The sequence below is a fragment of the Coregonus lavaretus genome (genome assembly GCF_964263955.1).
Source record: "Coregonus lavaretus genome assembly, chromosome: 8".
Taxonomy (NCBI): Eukaryota; Metazoa; Chordata; class Actinopteri; order Salmoniformes; family Salmonidae; genus Coregonus; species Coregonus lavaretus.
In genome coordinates, this window is record NC_139995.1 from 21,672,888 (window position 1) to 21,697,202 (window position 24,315).

Consider the following 24,315-nt stretch of genomic DNA (forward strand, 5'->3'; position numbering starts at 1 on the left):
ATAGTACTCAGCAAACTGATAGCAATGGCACACCCACATAGTCGGACACTACTGTATACCATGAGATATTCAATATAATATAAATGGTATAGAAAGGCTAACGTAATGGTACAATAGGTTCACATACCTGTTTGATACCTTCTTAGAAGCTGGACTGACTATTATTTGAGATCCTATTTTGCTTGTATTCTTTGGCTTTGATGTTGACCACCCATATTATCAGGAAGCTTTAGTGTAGAACAGGTCACTTGGCAACAGGTGTTCTTAGGCAAATGTTAGTCTTACTGTGACCCAGCCCCCATCCGCACACACGCACTCAGGTGCTGTTTGCTAAGGCCAGAGTAATACAGTCCGATTGGATCTTCTGTTAAATACAGAAGTGCTGTTCCCTGAGAATAGCAGTAAGGAATCTGTTGTCAGGTCAGATGCTCATTGTTAGATTCCCAAGCTAAACCAATTGCAGCCAGATACCTTTCATTCCAAAGCTTGGGGACAAATGATTGCTGGACTCAACACCCAGGGATGCCTACTGATCAGCTTTTTTGAGACATAAAGCCACTTTTCAATCGTCTGGGTTTAGGTTGTTTGTTTGCTAGCAGAATACCTTCACTTTGGTGAGGGGGCATACAATGGTCAACATACATAACTGCCTGACTCTCTGGGGAAACGCTGTTTCTGCTCAACCATCTGACAGACGCTCATGGGCCATCTCCCAAAACTTTGGTAACCAAGCTGAGGTGTGTTTGAGGTGGCATTCTATCTGGGCACTGAGTGGTACCTGGGACATTGGTTGGGGCAGGGTAAGGGCTGAATCAGGTTTGAGCTGGTGTCAGCGCCTGACCCATTAGGGACATTGGCCTGACAACCCACTGTTCCCAAAAGCTCTCTTTGTGAAAATGCCAGAGAGAGAGAGAAAAAGAACACACCATGAATATGGATTTGTGTAACATCTTTATTAGCATTATTCGAAATGCTTGTAAAATATCATCCACACTCAGTAATCATGAACAGAATAATAATACTGGTAAGTGGTTTTCAAATTGTTCACATTATAATGTTACACGCACAGAAGGGCAAGTACATACATGGACGTTGAATTATTTAATTATTTGTTACCTGGTTAATGCAAGCCACATGCTTTGGAGCTCAAGACACTGGGTTAATTCATAATCATCATCATCATCATCATCATCAATATTATCAGACATTGTCTAATTAGGCTTATTTTTATTCATTACACAAACTTTCAAAAGTCATTCAAACCTGAATTACTTTGTTTATAGAATTCAAGACAGAAAAAACATGACAGATAAAATGGAGGGGGTTCAGTAATGGTTATATACAGACAAGCTTGGCTGAGCTCACTGTTCTAATTACAACTAGGTTCTTATGGGCCTTTTTCACTGGGGCCTTGTGCTTAAATGGACTCAGCTAGCTCACTCTAGGAGGTGTATTACATTATTCTTCATTTCACAGTAGTCTGAGTGCAGCTTAAAAAACTCGTACTTTCATTTGAATCATGAGTGACCATTTGTAAACAGAGCGGGTAGAAACTTTTTTTCCCATTTACAATTGTTAACAACAACATAAAAAACGTCCCACAAACCAACACATAAAACCCCTTTATGAGCAAGGGCATCTTGTGTAATGAAAAGGTAAATATACTGAACAAAAATATAAACCCTACATGCAACAATTTCAAAGATTTTACTGAGTTACAGTTCATAGAAGGAAATCAGTCAATTGAAATAAATTAATTTGGGCTTAATCTATGGATTTCACATGACTGGGCAGGGGCGGAGCCATGGGTGGGCCTGGGAGGGCATAGGAGGCTCTGGGCTGGCGTGGTTACACGTGGTCTGCAGTTGTAAGGCCAGTTGGATGAGCTGCCAAATTCTCTAAAATGATGTTGGAGGCTGCTTATGGTAGAGAAATTAACATTCAATTCTCTGGGAACAGCTCTGTTGGACATTCCTGCAGTCAGCATGCCAATTGCACGCGCCCTCAAAACTTGAGACATCTGTGGCATTGTGTGACAAAACTGCACATTTTAGAGTGGCCTTTTATTGTCCCCAGCACAAAGTGCACCTGTGTAATTATCATGCTGTTTAATCAGCTTCTTGATATGCCACACCTGTCAACAAATTTCTGGACAATATTTGAGAGAAATAAGCTTTTTGTGCATATGGAACATTTCTGGGATCTTTTATTTCAGCTCATGAAAAATGGGACCAACACTTTACATGTTGCATTTATATTTTTGTTCAGTATATATGGGAAACAGAGAGCAATTCTTCCTGTGTGCAGGAAAATGGAACTTGAATACAATCTAAATAATCATTGTATATATATTAGATAATAATAAATTGTTATCAAAATATATAGTATAAAGGACTATGAAATAAAATGCAAATGATTAAGATGTGAAGTAAAACTACTGCTGATACCTTACTGTAAATCTGAGATGAAATCCTGCCGGTTTCGTAAATAGAATGTGCACAAACAGGCATAGTAACACATAGCACAATTGCATGCACTTTGTCAACACTATGTAGGAAACTTCAAGAATGATACAATTGTAGACCACATTTCTCTTCCACGACGAAAAAGACGTCCAGTTAAAAAGGTCTGTGGCATAGCACCTAGCACAGAAAAAGAGAAACTGTAAACAGACTCAACCCACCGGCAATACAACATTCAGGACAACAACACATCTAAAAACGTAACCAAAATCTAGTTTTATGTACAATACTCCAAAATACTTACGTGTGATAACTGTACCAATCGACAACTTACTTTTTCTGGCACCGGAATATTTCCACCTAAGAACTGCATGTAGTTAATTTGGACACTCTTTTTTATGGTTTTGCACAAACTGGACACCAACAATGTGATGCATCTGAGGATCAAACCCCCCCCTTCAGTGTGCCAATCAGACTGCAAGGCTACATCTGATTGGAGTAGGAGGTGGGTCCTCCCACAGGACTGTATTCTGACGCCTGCTCCAGGTCTCCCTGGGCGCTGTAGCCTCCTGACTGGTCAATACTGCCCTGGTTGTAGGGCTGCTGCTGGTTGAATGTCTCAGCCTGTTTTTCGGGAGGCGCTCCAGCGTACCGAGCTGGTCCTCCTTTATGCCAGCCAGTCTCCTTGAAGACAAACCAGATGTTTCCTGCCCACAGGACAAAGTTTAGGAAGCCAAACACCTGGGGAATGACAGAGGTAACACTTTATTTGGATAGTCCATCTGTAGATACTCTAAAGACTATCTACAGACAATCAGTAACATTTCAACTAACTATCTACCACTAACCCTAACCATTATCCTAACCCCAAACTTAACCCTTACCCTAACCCTAACCGAACCTTTATTCTAAACCTAACCTTAGCAAGCAGTTGCTTATCAACAGATAGTTTGTTGATAGTATGACCATCTGTAGAGCATCTACAGATGAACAATCCGGACTATCTAAATAAAGTGTGACCGAGACAGAGTATCACAGAAAATGAAACATACTATGGTTTATAATGAATCATACAGTGGGGGGGAAAAGTATTTAGTCAGCCACCAATTGTGCAAGTTCTCCCACTTAAAAAGATGAGAGAGGCCTGTAATTTTCATCATAGGTACACGTCAACTATGACAGACAAATTGAGAATTTTTTTTCCAGAAAATCACATTGTAGAATTTTTAATGAATTTATTTGCAAATTATGGTGGAAAATAAGTATTTGGTCACCTACAAACAAGCAAGATTTCTGGCTCTCACAGACCTGTAACTTCTTCTTTAAGAGGCTCCTCTGTCCTCCACTCGTTACCTGTATTAATGGCACCTGTTTGAACTTGTTATCAGTATAAAAGACACCTGTCCACAACCTCAAACAGTCACACTCCAAACTCCACTATGGCCAAGACCAAAGAGCTGTCAAAGGACACCAGAAACAAAATTGTAGACCTGCACCAGGCTGGGAAGACTGAATCTGCAATAGGTAAGCAGCTTGGTTTGAAGAAATCAACTGTGGGAGCAATTATTAGGAAATGGAAGACATACAACACCACTGATAATCTCCCTCGATCTGGGGCTCCACGCAAGATCTCACCCCGTGGGGTCAAAATGATCACAAGAACGGTGAGCAAAAATCCCAGAACCACACGGGGGGACCTAGTGAATGACCTGCAGATAGCTGGGACCAAAGTAACAAAGCCTACCATCAGTAACACACTACGCCACCAGGGACTCAAATCCTGCAGTGCCAGACGTGTCCCCCTGCTTAAGCCAGTACATGTCCAGGCCCGTCTGAAGTTTGCTAGAGTGCATTTGGATGATCCAGAAGAGGATTGGGAGAATGTCATATGGTCAGATGAAACCAAAATAGAACTTTTGGGTAAAAACTCAACTCGTCGTGTTTGGAGGACAAAGAATGCTGAGTTGCATCCAAAGAACACCATACCTACTGTGAAGCATGGGGGTGGAAACATCATGCTTTGGGGCTGTTTTTCTGCAAAGGGACCAGGACGTCTGATCCGTGTAAAGGAAAGAATGAATGGGGCCATGTATCGTGAGATTTTGAGTGAAAACCTCCTTCCATCAGCAAGGGCATTCAAGATGAAACGTGGCTGGGTCTTTCAGCATGACAATGATCCCAAACACACCGCCCGGGCAACGAAGGAGTGGCTTCGTAAGAAGCATTTCAAGATCCTGGAGTGGCCTAGCCAGTCTCCAGATCTCAACCCCATAGAAAATCTTTGGAGGGAGTTGAAAGTCCGTGTTGCCCAGCGACAGCCTCAAAACATCACTGCTCTAGAGGAGATCTGCATGGAGGAATGGGCCAAAATACCAGCAACAGTGTGTGAAAACCTTGTAAAGACTTACAGAAAACGTTTGACCTGTGTCATTGCCAACAAATTATATTATATAACAAATTATTGAGAAACTTTTGTTATTGACCAAATACTTATTTTCCACCATAATTTGCAAATAAAATCATTAAAAATCCTACAATGTGATTTTCTGGATTTCTTTTTCTCATTTTGTCTGTCATAGTTGACGTGTACCTATGATGAAAATTACAGGCCTCTCTCATCTTTTTAAGTGGGAGAACTTGCACAATTGGTGGCTGACTAAATACTTTTTTTCTCCACTGTACATGTGGTGTGTGTGTGTTGTGGTAGTGTGAGGTTCACAGTCTGACGCACCACAGAGGTATTGAGGCCTGACCAGCAGGGTCCTTGCACTGAGCCACACTTGTTGGTCATGACCTTACAGGCAGACATCAGCTCCTGCACCTCATCTGGGTCTGTGGACACCTTGATGTCCGACAGGGCTTTAGCCCAGGCTGAAGAACTGACCAGCCACATGAAGGAGAACACCACGGTCACTATAAAGTCCTGAAGGTGGAGGGGGACATGTTACTGAATATTGTTCAAGTTACTGTTTGCACAACCAGCAGATGTCAAAGGTGCAGGGACTTGGTACAGTACACAAAATATATTGCCTATAAAATATATTGTCGCATGGAAGCATTACAAACACATAGCATACTATCTTATTCAAAATGTAGGTTTGAACATGGAAAAGGGTGAAAGGTGAGCAGCTCACGATAAGAGGGCCTCGGTTGTTCTCGCGGTACTTGCTCTGGAAGAAGATGTAGACTATGGTGGCCATGAAGGAGTAGAGGAAGGCAAACACAGCGATGGTGACGAAAAACTCAGCCGAGGAAGTGTAGTCCCCAATGAGGAAGAGCCTCTCCCTCCTCCTCCCCTCACACAGCGGAGCCTCGAAGGTCACCTGGTGCAACCTTCCACAGAGGGGGGAACAGAGGAGTCTAAAACACCTGTAGTCACTCTTTAAATAATGGAGAAAATAAGTATGTTAAAAGTAATCAAAAGACCACTGATGCTCTTATCTCATGTGTCTCTGAGTGAAATATTAGCAAAGCTACCACTGACAGCATTTTAGACATCTTGTCTGGTGCTAATCACTTTGTTTGGCTACATAACAGCTTTCAGAGTGCTACACAGATGGGTCTTGATTGCCTTGACTAAATCTTCCATATGGTGTTAGAAAATACATCTGAAATTGTCTCAAATATTAACCCACTAGGCTGGTCTTGAAACACATAGACAAAGAAGGCATTTTAATGAGGAGCAATAGTTTTAGAGGTGATGACTCCTATTCTCTGTGTATTCTTTAAATGTTCATGGGCTGCGCTGGACTCTTTTTACTGACTGATCTTTTCGACTCGTTCAGTCCAAAGAACAAATCTTTAGACTAATTTCATTCATTTGATTCAGTAATGCCCAGAGCGCGCAGGACCCCCTACCGGTGAACGATGAACTAAAAACTCGAAAGACCCATGATTCTACAAGCTTCTCGTTCATCATAGGGGGCTTATCGGAGCTGTCATTTGTAATTGAGACCTACAAAAGTGTGCTTCAAACATTTGTGATGGCTAGGCATACAAATATGATTATTTCTTGATACCTTTGAAATTAGGTCTTGTTGCGGCCGCAACCGGACTAGACTGTGAATGACTCTTGGTGAAATTACTTCACTGCCGCAAGGGAAATAAGCACATAATGTTTGCGAAATGCAGCAGCCCCCTAATCGATTAATTCTCGAGTTTGAGTTTGTTGAGCAGAGGCAGGCTGTGTAGGCTGTGTTTTGGTTCTACAAAGCTCTGTCCATCGATAACATTCAACCATCAATTAATTACATTCATTCTTGCACCACGCGATCAATTATTAGTTCTAAATATGTATTTTTCTTCTCTATGCTGCATGATCTATTTTCGTGCGTGTGCATATGACAGACAGTCGGTGGTCGGAGCACGTCTCTGGAGCTGCGGAGACAGAGACGAGCATAATAATCCGTCTGTAGGATTCATTGTGGCACGCAGGTCAAAGTAAAATTAACGAGTCACTCTGAAAAATGTATCATGACCCTCGAGTCAGTAAAAATAGATTTAAAAATAAAGAATTGTTCGGGAACTGCACATCTCTAATTACTATTATGTGTCTGAAATGTTACTAGAGAGTGAGTTTCTTACCTAAAAGGATAGGCAAAATCGATGCCAATACTGAGGTTGCTGCTGGCCTTGTCAAGCTGGCAGTCCACACTAACCCGCAGCTGTCCACTGTAGCCTCCACATGTTGCAAATGCAAAAATGGAAAAAAGCTGTTGAGAAACAAACAAAAACCACAACATTATTGAATTGGAACTCTGTTCAGGAGTAAATTGCCTGACCTCTCACCGCCCGCTGGCCCGTACAGCAGATATTGAGCTTGACATAACATAACACCGTACACCAGTGGCGGCTCCTGAAAAAATTCTCAGGAGGGGCAATTTTTCTGATGATTTAGGTGACCTACACACATTTAAAAAAAAGATATGTCCAGCAACAACATGAAGACAGGGGCAGCATATAAGTCAATACCAGAAGCATTTATTGACTGATCTCAAAAGTGTTGGCTTACCAGGGTTGGTGGAGCCCTCAGTTTCATCTTTGCCTCGCAAAGCTAACTCAAACACTCCGCAAAACTTCACACACTGGATTAGCCGGCTGAGGATGTGGCGGTTCTTGCTAATGTCGTAGTAAATATATTTGTTATAGTGAATATGGAATATGATATGTTGAGTAAAATGTTGTGCTAAGATCTATTTAGGTCAGGAGCTGGTTATAAGTTCTGTTCCTATCCAATAACAATGGACAAAAGGGTCCTATCTTGTCAGCCTTGTCAGCAGGTGGCCAAGGACAACACCCACGCCATAGGCCTCTCAGTTCTTCCAACTCACGAGTTCTTGCTCTGAGGACACACACACACACAAACACACACACACACACATCATCACTGTTAAACACACACACACACACACACATCACTGTTAAACACACACACACACACACACAAAAATCCCCTCTCTTAGGCTGAACATTTGAAGACAGAGAACCCGACTCAGAGCCAATGCAACAGTGACAGTAGCCTGGAGGTGACCTCGCCCAACTCATCAGGACCAATCAGAAGATCAGAACTACTAGATTGAACCTACTTCATTTATTGCATAAAATGTCTGCACACAATGTTTCGGGGCTCTCTTCAGATAATAATAATAATAATAATAATATGCCATTTAGCAGACGCTTTTATCCAAAGCGACTTACAGTCATGCGTGCATACATTTTTGTGTATGGGTGGTCCCGGGGATCGAACCCACTACCTTGGCGTTACAAGCACCATGCTCTACCAGCTGAGCTACAGAAAGTGGATACTCATGGATGCGCATTGCAATTGTAAAATGTCAACACAATTGGAGACACCACGTCATTTTTGGAGACATGTTATTGACAGTAAACTATTGTAGATGCGACTGCTAACTAAATAAAACATTTTAGCTGGCTAGCTAATCATCTTAGCTAAATGTGGGGCAAACAATTCAGTTATTTACCGTTAATTTGAGGGATTGGGGTGAAAGAAATCGAGTTACATAGTGATACTTTACGATATACTGTATTGACAATATCGCAATATTTTAGCGCTAGTTGGCTGTACCTGCACCAAAACACCATTATTGTTCCTTCATAGCTTGTTCTCAATCTTTTCACATTGGGAGCCAATTAGTTTTCAGCACTTTTATTTCCATGACTGATCAAAACTCGTTCTCATGGCTTTCTGATCCCTCTGCAACAGACATATGGTGCGCAATAAAATCACAGTATCGAATCGCAATACGTATAGAATCATGAGACTCGCAATGCTGATGCATATATCTTATCGTGAGGTTCCTGGCAATTCCCAGGCCAAGTTCATTTGCCACAACAAATCTCTTCGCTAGCAAACGCGATGTCTTCTCCAAAACGACAATGTGTCTCCAGCAATGTTTACTTTTTTGACGTTCTATGGCATCTCCACTTTCCAAGCATATATGACCACATGTAATATTTTGGTAAGTGATGCAAATAGTGAACTATGTAGGGCCAGGATGTAAAATATATGTAGCTGCAGCAATTTCTCTTATCTGATATGGTAAGTAATGGGGCTTAATTTATAGCTCCCTAAGAGTTTGACGAACGGGTCCGTGAACGCGATTCCAGATATATTTACCTCTGAATAAACTGCCTTTATTACACCATATCCACATCCAGTAAACTTGTGATTATCAACACTAACCTCATCGTTGTGGCGGCGGACAGCTAGCCTGTATCCCTCGTCATCCAGTTGAGTGAGTGGCAATGTCTTTTTTCGTTCGTACCAATTTTTGGAAAATCCTCGGGTGTAGGACTTTCCGCCTTTAGTAGAAACCTGTTGAATTATTAAATTTGGTCTGGGAGGTCCTAATTGTTTCGTTGCCAATTTATCTTAATTTGTTCGCCGACAAAAAGGAACTTCTTTCAAAGACACAATCGAGTTGGACTGAAGCCTAGCCATTTTGATAGTAGTAGTGAATTGATTGAGGCTGCTACCTGGTCTTTTCTTAGTTACGTTCATTCGTGGTTACGTTATGTATGACGAAAGCGCGTAAGTGCAAGCCCACAGACACCCATAGAGAATGTATTGAAAGCTTTGAAATGTGAAAAAAATAGATTTTACATGACAGGCTATGAGAGACTTCTGGGCGATTTTCAACCTGACTGAAATCGCCCAAAAAACGGGCGGGGCCATTTGAAGCACGACTTTAGCCTGATTTGACATTTAGTGGCTGTCAGATCAGACGTGAACACTGATAACTGCTGTTGCCGTGATATAATTTTTTATAAATTTATTTAAAAAAATTATAATTTTTTATTTTTATTTTTATTTTTATAATTGATTAGAAAAAAAATCCCTTCCTTTTCCCGTTTGGCAGTGCGTCGCCCATATCGCCCTATTGAACAAGCCGTCCCTGCTTCAGGGTAATGTCATGAATGCTTGAACGTGGTTATGTAGATAAACAGTGCAATTAGTGCAACCAATGACAATAGTGAGGGGTGTGTCATAACTGCTAGGTTAATCAGAATGAATTAAGCGAAACTGTTAAAAGACAATAGCCCACAGCATATTGAATATATTATGCCATTGTTATCATTATCATTAGCATAATTTTAACATCAACATACATTGGTTCATTTAATTTCACATATATTTTTAAATATTTCCAATTTCATTAAATGTTTTTGTTACATGTAATCTTTTGGTTCAACCATAATGCATAATAAGCATCATCAAGAGGGGGAACATATTGGGTGTACGCTGATAAGCTGTAGAAAGAATACATTCATTTTCAAGACCTGTCCACAAAAAATATAATTGGTCATAAGAAAGGCCTGAGATCAAAGTCAATTTCAGACCACTAGGGGTCAATGTTTTTAAATAGGATATCCAGTAGGCCTCCCTCTGTAGTAGTAGGGTCTCGATGTTACCTCCTCTCCTTGGTAGAGCAACATGCTCAATGCCTGTATATTTGAGGGAGGAGATGGGATGGTTAGCTTCAACAAAGTGAGCTGCTACTGGATAGTCAGTGTTCTTACACCTGATTGAGCTGCGGTGTTCAGCTATGCGTTGTTTTCATTGTCTTTTCATTTGTCCTACGTAGGCTCTCCCACATGTACAGGTGATGAGATAGATTACTCCCTTTGTCTTGCATGAGATGATACCCCTAATAGGGATTTTTGGACCTGTATGTGGGTGTCTGAAGAAGGATATTTTTGTAGTGCTATTGCACTGTACGCATGAGCCACATTTGTAGTTCCCATTTGGAATAGGTGTCAAGAGTGTCTGTGTGGGATCAGGGGGCAAGTCAGATCTCATTAAGCTATCCCCAATATTGCGACCACGCTTATATACCACCAGTGGGGGTTCCTTGAAGCGGTGTGCAATTTTTTTGTCTGATTGCAGAATATGCCAGTGCTTTTTCAGGATTGCTTTCATTTTCTCAGAACACTTGGTGTACTTATTAGTGCAAAACACTGTTGCCTTGTTTTTCTTCCTTGGTTTAGTTTTTAGCAATAAAACAGAAAAACCTGAAACAGAAAAAGAGGGCACCCATGGAACACATGTTAATGGAAGCTTGAATCAGGATGGTGAGAACTAGTCAGAACAGAGTATGATGGACAGCAGTGGTCCATGGCCTATGTTCCCTGAGGAGCAATGGGCCTATAACCTCTTGGATTATTACTTTGTTTTTGCCTCCGTGGTTTGAAGAAATGATGTACTACTTCAGTTATCCAAAGATTCATCTCACTAGTTATTTCCTTGTCTCCTCTCCTTCATACCCACTGATCTGAAACACAGCCTAGTTTCTTCCTCAAAGACACAAGGTAAAGAGAGCGGTAAAGAGCGGTAAAGAGAGAAGCAGCAGTACTTCCACTACAAGTCCCTCTCCATGCATCTCAGCAGCACACACCATCTCCTCCTCTCTATCTTGGTCTCTCCAAGCCCATTTTCCGTATAAAGCTCTTTGCCTACAGGCTGCTCAAAACCATGATTACCATAATCAGAGCTGACACCTACTTAGCATGCAGCTCCATTCCGCCATTACAGGCAGCTGGATGGCCAGCTTGCCAAAAGGAGGAGAGATGACAGTTTGGTTTCAATTCCTGGAAAGGCTAATTAAATGTGCTCTGCCATTTTCAGATTACCCAGCTTGACCTCACACACTCACCTGGGTACGAGTGTCAATATTGACTAACTGTAATTGGCAGAGAGGTTTGGGACCCTCTTTCTAATTGGTCTATTAACCAATTTACTGCCTGGTGGTCAGGCTGAAATTTCAGGCGGTCTTTTCAAACAGCTTTTACACTAAAAGGGCATTATCATCATTTTCCCAACTTCACAGTATTACTCCAACCTCATAGTGTGAGTACACTGAGTATACAAAACATTAAAAACACCTGCTCTTTCCATGACATAGACTGACCAGGTAAATCCAGGTGAAAGCTATGATCCCTTATTGATGTCAGTTGTTAAATCCACTTCAATCAATGTAAATGAAGGGGAGGAGACAGGTTAAAGAAGGATTTTTAAGCCTTGAGACAATTGACACATGGATTGTGTATGTGTGCCATTCAGAGGATGAATGGGCAAGACAAAAGTTTTAAGGGCCTTTGAACGGGGTATGGTAGTAGGTGCCAGGCGCACCGGTTTGTGTCAAGAACTGCTTCTCTGCTGGGTTTTTCACGTTGTGTATCAAGAATGGTCCACCCCCCCAAAGGACATCCAGCCAACATCCAGCCAACATTGGAGTCAACATGGGCCAGCATCCCTGCGGAACGCTTTCGACACCTTGTAGAGTCAGTCCATGCCCGATGAATTGAGGCTATTATGAGGGCAGAAGTTGTTCCTAATATTTGGTATACTCAGTGTATAAATAAATCACAGGAAAATCACGTTTTGACTGTACTGGGCCTTTAAGAGTTTACAGTTCAGTTTGCTTCCCTCTACTGGAGGTAATGGGTACTATTGAGCATTAACTACAGTGAAGACGGTAGCCCTATCATTAACTGACAATTAATTGAAAACATTTTACTTTCAATAAGCCTAAATGAGGCATTTAAAAACTGTTAAAAAAGGGAGTGAAAATGCATGCTTGAACTGATGTACAATAACTGAACATCACATTTGTCATGTACAGTACACCACATATTGCCACAGCCAATATCAGGGGATCTGTGTCACCTTGTGGTGGTAAATGGATATTAAGGGGAAGGTAGTTTGATGTGTAGTAAGTAGATAGAATGTACAGTCCAGTGTGAGAAGTGTTTCATTAATAGAGCTGTAATGTGTTCCTGGTTAGGCTACTGGCTGAGACTGCCTTATCTCATCACCTTCTTTCATTAACTGAGCTGCTCATAGCCATACAGCTCCTACTGCTTAATATATCCACAGTGCGTGAGTGTGTGTATGTGTGTGTGTGTGAGAGAGAGAGAGAGAGAGAGAGAGAGAGAGAGAGAGAGAGAGAGAGAGAGAGAGAGAGAGAGAGAGAGAGAGAGAGAGAGAAAGAGAAAGAGGAGCGAGAGAGAGATAGAGAGCCCCAATCACAATTCACAGAATCATGAACATGTAAAAAAAAAAGTCCTAATTCCATTCTCCATGACACATGCCTGTCCTGCATAAATCAAAGATGGATAAAGGTAAAGAAAGCTCCATCCGGCCATCCCATAGTCCTGCTCCAAGGCATCCCTGCTCTCTGTCCTCTCCTAGGCAGTACAGTGGCTCCATATGTGTGCTAGCTGATGTGGAGCGTTCTGGATTATCCCTGAGGTGGCATGGCAACAGTGGAGCACAGACGGTGTCCAGCAGTGAGCAGAGCAGAGCAGGATGCTAGGCTAGGAGATGCCATTCTAAAGCACATCTACAATGTACTGGATCAGTCTCTCCATTCTCTTAACACCCCATTTCCCCAGGTATACTGTAAGTCTCTTCTCATTGCCTAATCTCAAGCACAGAGAAACACAGCAGGAGGGCAGAAGTGCTTTAAGTACTGCGATATGGCATTTACCGCTCACATCACACTGTTTTGGTTGAGAGGGATCAGGTGCTTATGAAAAGCAAACAAGCACACACACATAGCCCACTGTGCACAGACGTCAGTTCAACATCTAGTTTTGATTTACATTTGGTTGAGTTGTCAAATAACGTTTGTTTATTCAATGTGAAATCAACAATAATTGTCACGTCTGTCACGCCCTGGCTCTGGGACTCTGTTATGTTGAGCCAGGGTGTGTTGTTTCTATGTGTTTTGTTTCTAGGTTCTTTATCTAGTTATTTGTTTCTAGGTTGGCCGGTGTGGTTCTCAATCAGAGGCAACGTGAATCAGCTGTTGCTTGTTGTCTCTGATTGGGAACCATACTTAGGCAGCCTGTTTGGCCACAGTGTTTGTGGGATCTTGTTCCGTGTATGGTTAGTGTTTGTAACCAAGGACGTCACGTTATCGTTTTGTTGTTTTGTTCTCTAATAAATAAGTATGTTCACTCATCACGCTGCGCATTGGTCCACTTCTTCTCAGGACGATCGTGACAATGTCATTGGATTTAGGTGAAAAGTTGGGTGAAAAAAATCCAATCAGTTTTCCACGTTGATTCAATGTCATCACATTGACTTTTTGGGTCGAAATGATGAGGAAACAACGTTAATTCAACCAGTTTTTGCCCAGTGGGAGGGTTGGGTAGTAACGGATTACATGTAATGCGGATGACTTAATCCGACTACAAAAAAACAAGTAACTGTAATCAGCCGCATTACCTTTAAAAAATGGTTTAATCGGATTACTGTTACATTCTTAAAAACAGCTGATTACATTCGGGATTACCTCATCAAGAGGAAAATTAGATAAAACTTTGTCATCATTGCTGTCATTTAGCGCACCATCAAGACTTCTCACATGCAATTGTTCTGCTGATTGCTCATGAAAGGTGGATGGCGTCTTTTGTATTCAAACTGGTTGAATGAATAGAGGCTTCCAAAACATTTACACCTTGCAGTCGTCTGGACTATAGAGTTCCTGCTTGCTGCTTTGAAGCAGTGCAGTTTCACTCTCTCTCTCTCTCTCTCCTTTGTGAAATGCTTTCTGATTGCACAATATTTCAAAATGTAATCATGGGGAAAAACACTGTATTGAAAGCAACAACTGTTGTTACTGTTGAAGAGAAAAGGATCCCAGGTTTCTGGTCTGAATTGTATTTCATATTGAAAAAAAGGGCACTCAGCCATTCAAGGTGGGTGCATAGGCCTATACATTATATTTACTGTTAGATATCAATTAAACAGGCGGCGTTAGTGCGCATGCGTATGGAGTAAAAGCGTTCCTTCAGATCTCCTCTCCGCGTATTTTGAAATCTTAAATTTGTAATGTTTTATTTCCAAGTTTGCCAACAAAAAAATATATAAACATTGTTTAGTATATTCCCCAGGCACTAACTAGCAGCAAAAAAGTGAAATATGGCGACGAAAACCAACATAACAGCTAACGCAAAGTTGACAAAGGCCCAGGCTCAACAAGCAGCAGCTAGCGCTATTTTGAGTACAGATGACGACAACTCTCCAGACACCCAGCAACAAGATTCTGCCATGGCAATGTGTCAACAAATAAAAGAGGCTATAATAAAACTATCAACAATCGTTTTGACAGGCTCGAAACAAAGTTTGAGTCTCTAAAGACAGCACAGGCCGAACTGAAGGGCCGCATGGACACAGCCAATGAGGCCCTGTCTGATCATGACACCTGGATCGGAGGCCTGGAAACCACCTGCACGCAGCTTAAAAAGAAGAACGAGGCGCTCCAAGTCAAGGTTCTCGATTTAGAAGGCAGGAGTCGCAGGCTGAACATCAAACTTGTGGGGATTTTGGAGGACGAAGAACAAGGGAACCCACAGAGTTCGTGTCCAAGCTCATTCCCAAGCTGCTGGGCGACGACAACTTCCCAAAGCCCCTCATCATTGATCGTTCACACCGCTCTCTACAGGCGAAGCCCTCACCAGGTGCCAAGCCGCGTACCATAATCGCAAGGGTACATCACTTTCAGGAAAAGGAGCTAATTCTATGACTTGGACGACAGCGAGCTATGGAATACAAAGGCCAAAAGGTTATCATCTTTCCCGACTACACCTTGGAGGTGATGGAGCAATGGCGCGCATTCCGAGATGTGATGCAGACCATGAGAGAGGCGTAGGTGAAATATAGCCTGTGTTTTCCAGCCAAGCTACATGTTCATCACAACAGTATGACAATAGTCTTCACCAAGCCCGAAGAGGCTGCAAGCTACATATCAAAACTACAGCAAACCCCATGAAAGGGTGAAATCACTCACCACAAACCTCTGGGATATTGACTGAGCAAACAGTGGATTTTATGTTTATTCATAAATGGTAACGTATTCATTTGTTTTCCAACAACCACGGAGAGGGCTGTTAGTTAAGTATGACTGTTGTTAGTAGTATTGGGTCTGTTCTAGCCATCATGCCCGGCGGTCCTCATTTACGTAAGATGGGGAGAAGAGTGCTTCATTTGGGGAAGCAGTTGGGAGGGCGGGTTTCTCTGGGGAAGCAGTGGGGAGAGCGGGTTTCTGTGGGGAAGCAGTGGGGAGGGCAGGTTTCTCTGGGGTCTGTTACTGTGCTTGGTTTTTGTTTTCTGCTGCCAGACAAGTTTTATGTTAATTCGTAAATGTTTAAGATGTTTTATTTGAAATGCTCTTGGATATAAATGTCAGGAAGTGATCTTGGGAATCAATCAGATGTTAAAGGTGTCACATTAGTCTCATGGAATGTGCACGGTCTTGGGCACGCGTGCAAAAGGGGTATGGTATTTAAGCACTTGAAATCACTTGGTGCTGACATAATTTTCCTGCAAGAAACGCACATAAAAGCCAAGATGCAGCGGCATCTGAGATCCAACTGGATTTCTCAAGTTTATCAATCACCCTTCTTCTCCAAGGCTAGAGGTATTGCTTTTCTCTTTCGTAAAAACATCCCTTTTCAACTCTTGTCCATGACTACAGACCCACACAGTAGGTACATCATAGTATCATGGAACATTAACTATTTCCCTGTCACCCCTATTTCCCTGTCACCCTATTGAATGACCCACATTTATTTCGTAATGTTTTTGATTTACTCCCAGATCTTAGTACCACTAATCTAATAATCAGAGGCGGTTTTAATTAATCACCAAAGTGCTTGCTAATAGGTTGAACAAACATGGAACAACCATTATTCATCCAGATCAGACAGGGTTTATCCAAGGCAGCAATTATATCGCTATATGCTCAAAAAGTGTTTGACCAAATAGAATGGTCATACATGTTTGAAGCACTCACTAGGTTTGGATTTGGCGACTCATTTATCGCTTGGGTCAAAATGCTCTATGCCTGCCCAACATCCTCTATTCTGACCAACAGCGACAAATCCTGTTCCTTTGAACTACATAGATCTGTCCAGCACAGTTGCCCACTCAGTCCTCTGCTCTTCGCTGTCACCCTTGAACCCCTGGCGATACAAATAAGGGATCATCCTAATATCCAAGGTCTTAAAATAGGAAACATAGAAAGCCGCATTTCGTTATATGCAGACGATGTGCCTCTCGGACCCAGTAGCCTCTGTCCCTAACCTACTAGACTTAATCAATTCATTTGGCAAACTATCTGGCTATTCAATAAATTGGGGAAAAAGTGATCTCATGTGTATCTCAGATAATATTACAGCAAGTGAGCTAGAGAGGATACCATTTAAAGTGGTGCATGACCACTTAACTTACCTGGGACAAAAAATACCTAGAAATCCAAAGCTCATCTTCAAGCTTAGCTACAGTGAGCTGGTTGCAAAGCTAAAACAAAACATAGAGAGCTGGAGAATATTGCCTATTTCTATGATGGGGCGTATTAATGCCATAAAAATGGTTTCTCTTCCCAGGTTCCTTTATCTTTGCCAGAATCTTCCAATTTTTCTTAACTTTGGTCTCGACAATCTTGTCATTTGTCTGGGGTTACAAAAACCATCGTATTTGTAAAGCCCACTTGCAAAAGCCCAAGGAAAGTGGCGGCTTAGGCATACCCATCTTTAAGCATTATTACTGGGCTGCAAATGCCAGGGCATTAACGTCCTGCCAACTGGGTTTCACAGATAAGTTGGACAATGTTGCCCCCTGTGGCTAAATATGAAAGTCAAGTCTGTAACAAATTCCTCTCTTCCAGCCTTGCTTTTCTCCAAAGCAGAGCACCCAAACAAACTGACAGGCAACAACTATGTTTTGAGAAATTCTTTAAGAATTTTAAACCAGATGAAGCCTGTTTATAAGGTGCCTGATACCTCTGTATACACCCCGATATGCTTTAATCATTATTTTGTTCCATCTCGGTCTGATAAGGTGTTTGTTGAATGGAGGGAGAAGGGACTGGCCACAATTGAAGACTTATACATAGATAAGCAATTAGCATCATTCATCCAATTAAAGAATACATTAAATCTCTCCCATTCAAATTTGTTCCATTATTTACAAGTCAGACACTATATCAACGGGAAAATTCAAAATGTTGACACCCTCCCTGTACAACATTAGTTTTATGATTTGCTACAGCGCCCTCCCAACTCAGAACACCTCATCTCACAGTTTGTCACCTTTTTCTCCAACTACACAGAGGCCTCTACTAGTCATCTCAAGGAGACCTGTGGTAAAGAGTTACATATTGAGATCTCAGATGATCTATGGGGAGAAGCCCTGTCTAGAATTCACTCCTGTTCCATCAATGCAAGATATCAGTTATACAATATAAAGTCATACATAGACTTCATTACTCCAAAACCAAATTACATCGAATTTACCCCCAGATCTCCCCACTGTGTGACATGTGTAAAGCCTCAGAGGATTCATTAAACTCATATTTTTTGGCTATGCCCCCTACTTAATAATTTTTGGAGGAACATCTTTGATTGGTACTCAAAGGTATATGAGAGGGCCATTGAACCTGACGCAGAACCTGCTCTCTCTGGCTGCTCAGAGTCTGTTCTAAGATCGTCCTATGAGGAACAACAGGCTCTGGTGTTTGGAATGGTGGCTGCAAAAAATAAATATCCTCACAGAATGGAAGTAACCCACCCCCCCCTTGCTTCAGTAGATGGCTAGCAGATTCATTTTTAACATCATTAACTTGGAAAATATTTGTTTTTCAGGACTAACTCCTCCAGGAGATTTCTCAAGATTTGGGGTCAGTTTCTGGACCATCTGGACAGAGACTGACTATGAACACTGACTAGGGACACTTATTGTTGCTGTAGCTTTCATTGTTGCTCTATTCTTGTCCCATGTCTTGCTTAAGCAATACTTAATTTCACATGTCTGGCAGCTGTGTTTTTTTGTTATTTTTTTGTGCGCTTTTGTTTTGTACTAAATTGCAAAAGAAAATCCTTTAAAATAATATATATATATATATATAAAACAAGGATCTCAATTAAACAGCTAACTATCAGTGATATTAGGCTATATTTAGAATTAGCGATCTAGCTAACCACTTCCTCAGCTGATTAATTAACCCCAAATGAATTAGCCTATGTGATATTAGTGCCCAAAAAGATGTAGACAAATTCATCTGGAACCCTATTCTGATACTAAAATAATAACAACAATTGCCTAGTTGTCAAACCCCAAGTTCATGACAATCACTGGTTTAGGATGCACATAAACATATCTGGTATCATGCATTCGTGCTTGAACATGATGCTAGAATAAACCATTAATTTTTTAAATAATACCATTTTAGTAGTCTAGTACACGTCTTAATGAAACACGTTGAATGACTTTATAAGATGATGAGGCTACTAATTTTTTATTATTATGTGACCCCATAGCAATTGTGGTGCGACCAACTGTAAATGTTAGCATGGAGCCCTGTCACTATGTTCTTACACATACAATAGAACATGTGAATGAAAGGATCTTTAGGCTATTCTCCCACACTAGTCCCCAAATTGGAAATACAACAACAACAAAAAATCTACATTAGACAAACGTTTTTAAATGTTTTAAAATATGTCTTTTAAAAAATATATATGTTTTTAAACGTTTTAAGTAATCAAAATGTAATCGGATTACGTTACTCATTTCGTGTAATTCAAAGGATTACGTTACCGATTACTTTATTTTTCATGTACCTGTAATCAGTAACGGATTACATTTTTCAAGTAATCTGCCCAACCATGCACACACACACGCACGCACACACGCACGCACGCACGCACGCACGCACGCACGCACGCACGCACGCACGCACGCACGCACGCACGCACGCACGCACGCACGCACGCACGCACACACACACACACACACACACACACACACACACACACACACACACACACACACACACACACAGTCAGAAACATTTCACATTTACACACATAAACACAACAAGAGACAGAGAGAGAGAGCAATTCCAACCTCACATTATGGTAAAAAACCTCCCGGGCCCACCCCCTTCCCCAGCTTTCTCGCTCTCCCCCCTCCCTCCCTCCCGCCCTCCCCCTCTCTTTCCTGCAGCTGCCTCCATTCCCTATGATTTCAGTCGTTTACCACTCGCGTTTATAGTGGAGGCCTTTGAACAGGCGAGTGTGTCATTGTGAAGGGGAGTGTGTGCTAAGCCTGTGTGTTTATCAGCCTCTCCCAGCTGGGCTCCTGGGGGAGGGATAAGACCTGGGAGAGAAGCCTGGATGTGGGCTAGGATGGAGACTGGGAGAACGCAGGGAAAGAGGCTAGGATGAGGCTAGGATAAGGGCTGGGGAATGATTATGTTCTTTTGCCCTTCTAAAGGAAATTATTTCCACACAGATCACCACAGTCAGCTACACATACACACAACAAGATACATCCCTCACCCCCATGAAAACATACATGAGATACATAGAGTCCAGGGATGGGCTCATGGACTCAGCGAGAATGGAGAACGAAAGCAAGAGAGAGAACGGAGGACGAGGTGAAAGAGAAATGGTGAGAAGAAGAGAACGAGTGAGGAGGTGATAGAGGGAGAGGGATCGTTAAGTGTGTAGTAAAGGTGGAGATGGTCCCGTGTAGCTCAGTTGGTAGAGCATGGCGCTTGCAACGCCAGGGTTGTGGGTTCGTTTTCCACGGGGGACCAGTATGAAAAAATGGATGCACTCACTAACTGTAAGTCGCTCTGGATAAGAGCGTCTGCTAAATGACTAAAATGTAAATGTAAATCATGATAAGGACACTGTGTATTCAGTCAGTCAGTCAGTCAGTGTCACTGAGGAGCCTAAGCACAGCATTCATCAGCTACACTTAGGTTCCCTCAGGCACCATAGGCGCTGCTATCCACCCGCTCTATTCAAGACGACAGGCGTCGAAGCATGAAGTACCCACTTTGGGAACAAAAAGCCTGAAATCTTCTCTCTTTACGACTGCAGAAATCTGGACCATGTCTGCAGCCCATTAAATGTTTTGATCCACCATCACAATACTCTGGGTCATATAAAGAGTCTATACAACCACCCTGAAAGCCAGGAACCCAGCTATTATACCATTATTACCAACAAGGTCAGAAGAACTAAACAGGGACATGATCATCGCTACAGTACCTCTCTCGTCTACTGTGTTAAAGGCCACTTCAGTCTAACACGCTCAAGCTGTTGTGTAAGTGCCTATATGGGTATGGGATGACAAAGCAAAGCCTCTGAAGATTATAAACCCTCTCTTCAGTGACACTGTGTGTGTGTGTGTGTGGGGGGGGGGGGGGGGGTAAAAATATCCTTCTTTCTCCACTCGAGCGGAAGCATTAGCCACAATCCACAGTTTCCTTCTTCATGGTCCGTCAGTGTGGTAACATGAGCAATTTTATGCTAGCTAGTTACAAGATAAAACGCGAACCATCTATCGAAATCTGCGACAACAGTGGGAGAATAAACAAAATCACATTTACAGTTATGAAGCTACAAATGGATCTATAAAAATATGTATTATTTAAATGGTCTGGGCCGTGGTGAGCCTACAATTTCAATAATGTCTTCTTTTGTCTATAGTCCTCTCTTTCTACCTATCTAGTCTTGAAAGAGGACTGTCTTAGATATGTTATACTATACTTTTAACATAACTAACCCAACACACACTGTGATAACAGTCCTGATCAAGACATTATGGTAGAATCAAGTTCTCATGGCAGTTGATCTCCCTACATGGCGAATGCTTTGTGCCCTGTTTAACCCATGTCCCTCTCCCTCTCCCTATGCCCCCCCCCCCCCCCCCCCCCCCCCCCCCCCCCCCCCCAGCACATCTCCCTGCAAGCTTGACTGACCATAAGCAGGCAGAAAATCTCAATTTATTTTTTATAACAGTGCTTCTTCATGCTCCTCTTCTCCCTGTGGGGTTTCCATGGCTACACAGCAGCGCAGTTAGTCAGCCTCGGCCACCAAACAGTGATATGATTTGACTGTGTGTGTGTGTGTGTGTGTCTGTTAGTAAGCCTCCGCACCCAGCAGTGGTACAATCCGAACAAGTGTTTGTGTGTGTGGATGGTGGGACAGCAGTTATTCTTTGTGTGTGTTGGTACAATCAATGGGTCTGTATGTGACAGTGAACATTTGTGCAAAAACCTATAAGTGAGTGTTAATTATACTATATGTAAGAGTGGACTCTTTTAGCAGAACACCACTTTACATCCATATTACCGTGCAGGTTAATTTATTTATGTTTACTAAAGAGATGAGACACAAAAGTGTGTTCACCTTGATGAGTCTCTTAATAATGATTTTTGTTCTTAACACAATGGTCTATGATGTTACAGAACTACAAACTTGTGAATAAGTTGGTACTCCGTCTCTGGAGAAAAAGCAACACCAGACCATTAAACTCTACATGCTTCAAGCTTTCCATTGTAGGGTTTCACTTGCTGAGCGAGTGGCGTTGGGCATGAACTCTGCTCCTTGCTCTGACATTGGGCCCTCCCAGCAAACAGGAAGGGACAGGCCGCCCTTCTCCTGTCTGACTCACAGACCGAGCCGAGCCCAGGCCCATAGTCTCAGGGAGGGACGTGAGCGCCTCTTTGACCTAATGGTTTAGGGTTAGCAGGGCTAGGTTACAGCCTAAAGCTGCATCCACATGGGCCTTATGACAAGCTTTGCTGATTCTCGAAGTCAGTGGATTTTAACTGAAGAGTTCATTGCTTTGCATTCTGTTGATCTGGTAGTTTTGAAGCCAGATAGAGTGTTTCTTGAAGTGTTGGAAATTGAAATGACCTGATATTTGCTGATGTCCAGGGAGGTATGAGAGAGCGAGAGAGCGAGAGAGAGAGAGAGAGAGAGAGAGAGAGAGAGAGAGAGAGAGAGAGAGAGAGAGAGAGAGAGAGAGATAGACAGACAGACAGAGAGAGATAGACAGAGAGAGCGAGAGAGAGATAGACAGACAGACAGAGAGAGATAGACAGAGAGAGAGAGAGAGAGAGAGAGAGAGAGAGAGAGAGAGAGAGAGAGAGAGAGAGACAGAGAGAGAGAGAGAGAGGAGGAGATTAATTCTCCCTTGAGAAGGTGCATATGTTTTCCCCATTTCCCCGGCATTCAATAGCAATAATGATCTGAAATGGCAATTCCTCTTATTCAGCACCACTTTTCAAATCAAAACAGAGAAATCTCAACTTGTGTAAGGTTCTGTTTTCTTGAGCATTACCTACACGCTGTCCTATGAAAACAATAAAAAAGTGTCTAGTTGAGACACCTGAGAGAGGTGCATAAAGTATTTCACAGTCACACTGAAGTCACACATACTATACTGATATCTGATACAAATCCATATTTGTTAGTCAGCTGTCAGTATTCTGAAAGAAACCTATCATCTGACACAAAAGCGCTACGCTGCAGGCAAGACAGTTACTGTACACTCATACAACTAGCTCAGTATTAGGATGCCCACACACATGCACACACACAAACACACACACAACACACACACACACCGAGGAGTTGGGGCACATAGCAAAGGATGACTTGGGAGCGAGGAGCTTACAGCTGTTTGGAGATGTCACGGTTTCAGCCGAGGCTGCTCCTCCTCCTTGTTCGGGCAGGCTTCGGCGGTCGTCGTCCCCGGAGTACTAGCTATCACCGTTTGATGTTTTCGATGTCTGTTTGGTTTTGTCTGATTGTGTACACCTGTTTCCTGTTTGGTTAATTATGTCTCCTATAAGTTTCTCGTTTGGTTAGTCTTGTGTTGTGTGTTATTGTTCGCCTGTCATCAGGTCGGCTCGTTGTTTGTTTGTTGTTTTCTCTGTCGTCGCACTGTACTGTTTTCGTGCACCTTGGAATACTAGCCTTTTGCGCATTGTTGCGCATCGTCCGCCTCTTGTTTGTTTTGAGGCCAGTGTTTTGTATATTTTTGGTCGTGTTCAGTAAAGTATTGGACTTAGCTTCTGTGTCTGCGTTTGACTCCTTCACCACATCTACATCAGCCGTTGTGACAGGAGAATTGTCTGCCAGATACTGACAATGTGCCAGAGAGCCAGATCTGCAGCTTCGGAAATGTATGGGAAGTGAACCATAAATCCATGTTTACTGGCAGGTTATGGACCACATATAACTCTCTGGAATAATCATCCACAAATAGATCATACAGACTTAAAGATTGGTGCCGTTCTATGCGAGACAACACAATTGTCTATTTAAAATGTCATTTGTAATGTAAATGTCAGCACAGATCTAAACCCATTGGATTAAATATGAGCGGCTCATCAACAAACTGAACTGACAACCATGACTCTTCATCAATTTCAAAAGATGTCGGAACAGGATTCCTCTACTACACTGTACACTCTTAGAAAAAAAGGTTATATCTAGAACCTAAAAAGGGTTATTCAGCTGT

The 24,315-nt window shown here is 42.2% G+C and overlaps 1 protein-coding gene across 1 annotated transcript in view; it reads right to left on the bottom strand.

The window, feature by feature from the left end:
- Nucleotides 1-2,945: 2,945 nt before the first annotated feature.
- The window catches only part of LOC311133969 (synaptoporin-like), a gene marked incomplete at both ends in the record, with an annotated part of 138,022 nt that continues 116,652 nt past the window's right edge, over nt 2,946-24,315 (bottom strand). Inside the window, 4 exons of the mRNA XM_084167596.1 lie at nt 2,946-3,203; nt 5,194-5,385; nt 5,597-5,795; nt 7,047-7,174. Of these exons, the coding sequence (XP_084023722.1) occupies nt 2,946-3,203; nt 5,194-5,385; nt 5,597-5,795; nt 7,047-7,174 (777 nt within the window). The remainder of the gene's footprint in view (nt 3,204-5,193; nt 5,386-5,596; nt 5,796-7,046; nt 7,175-24,315) is intronic.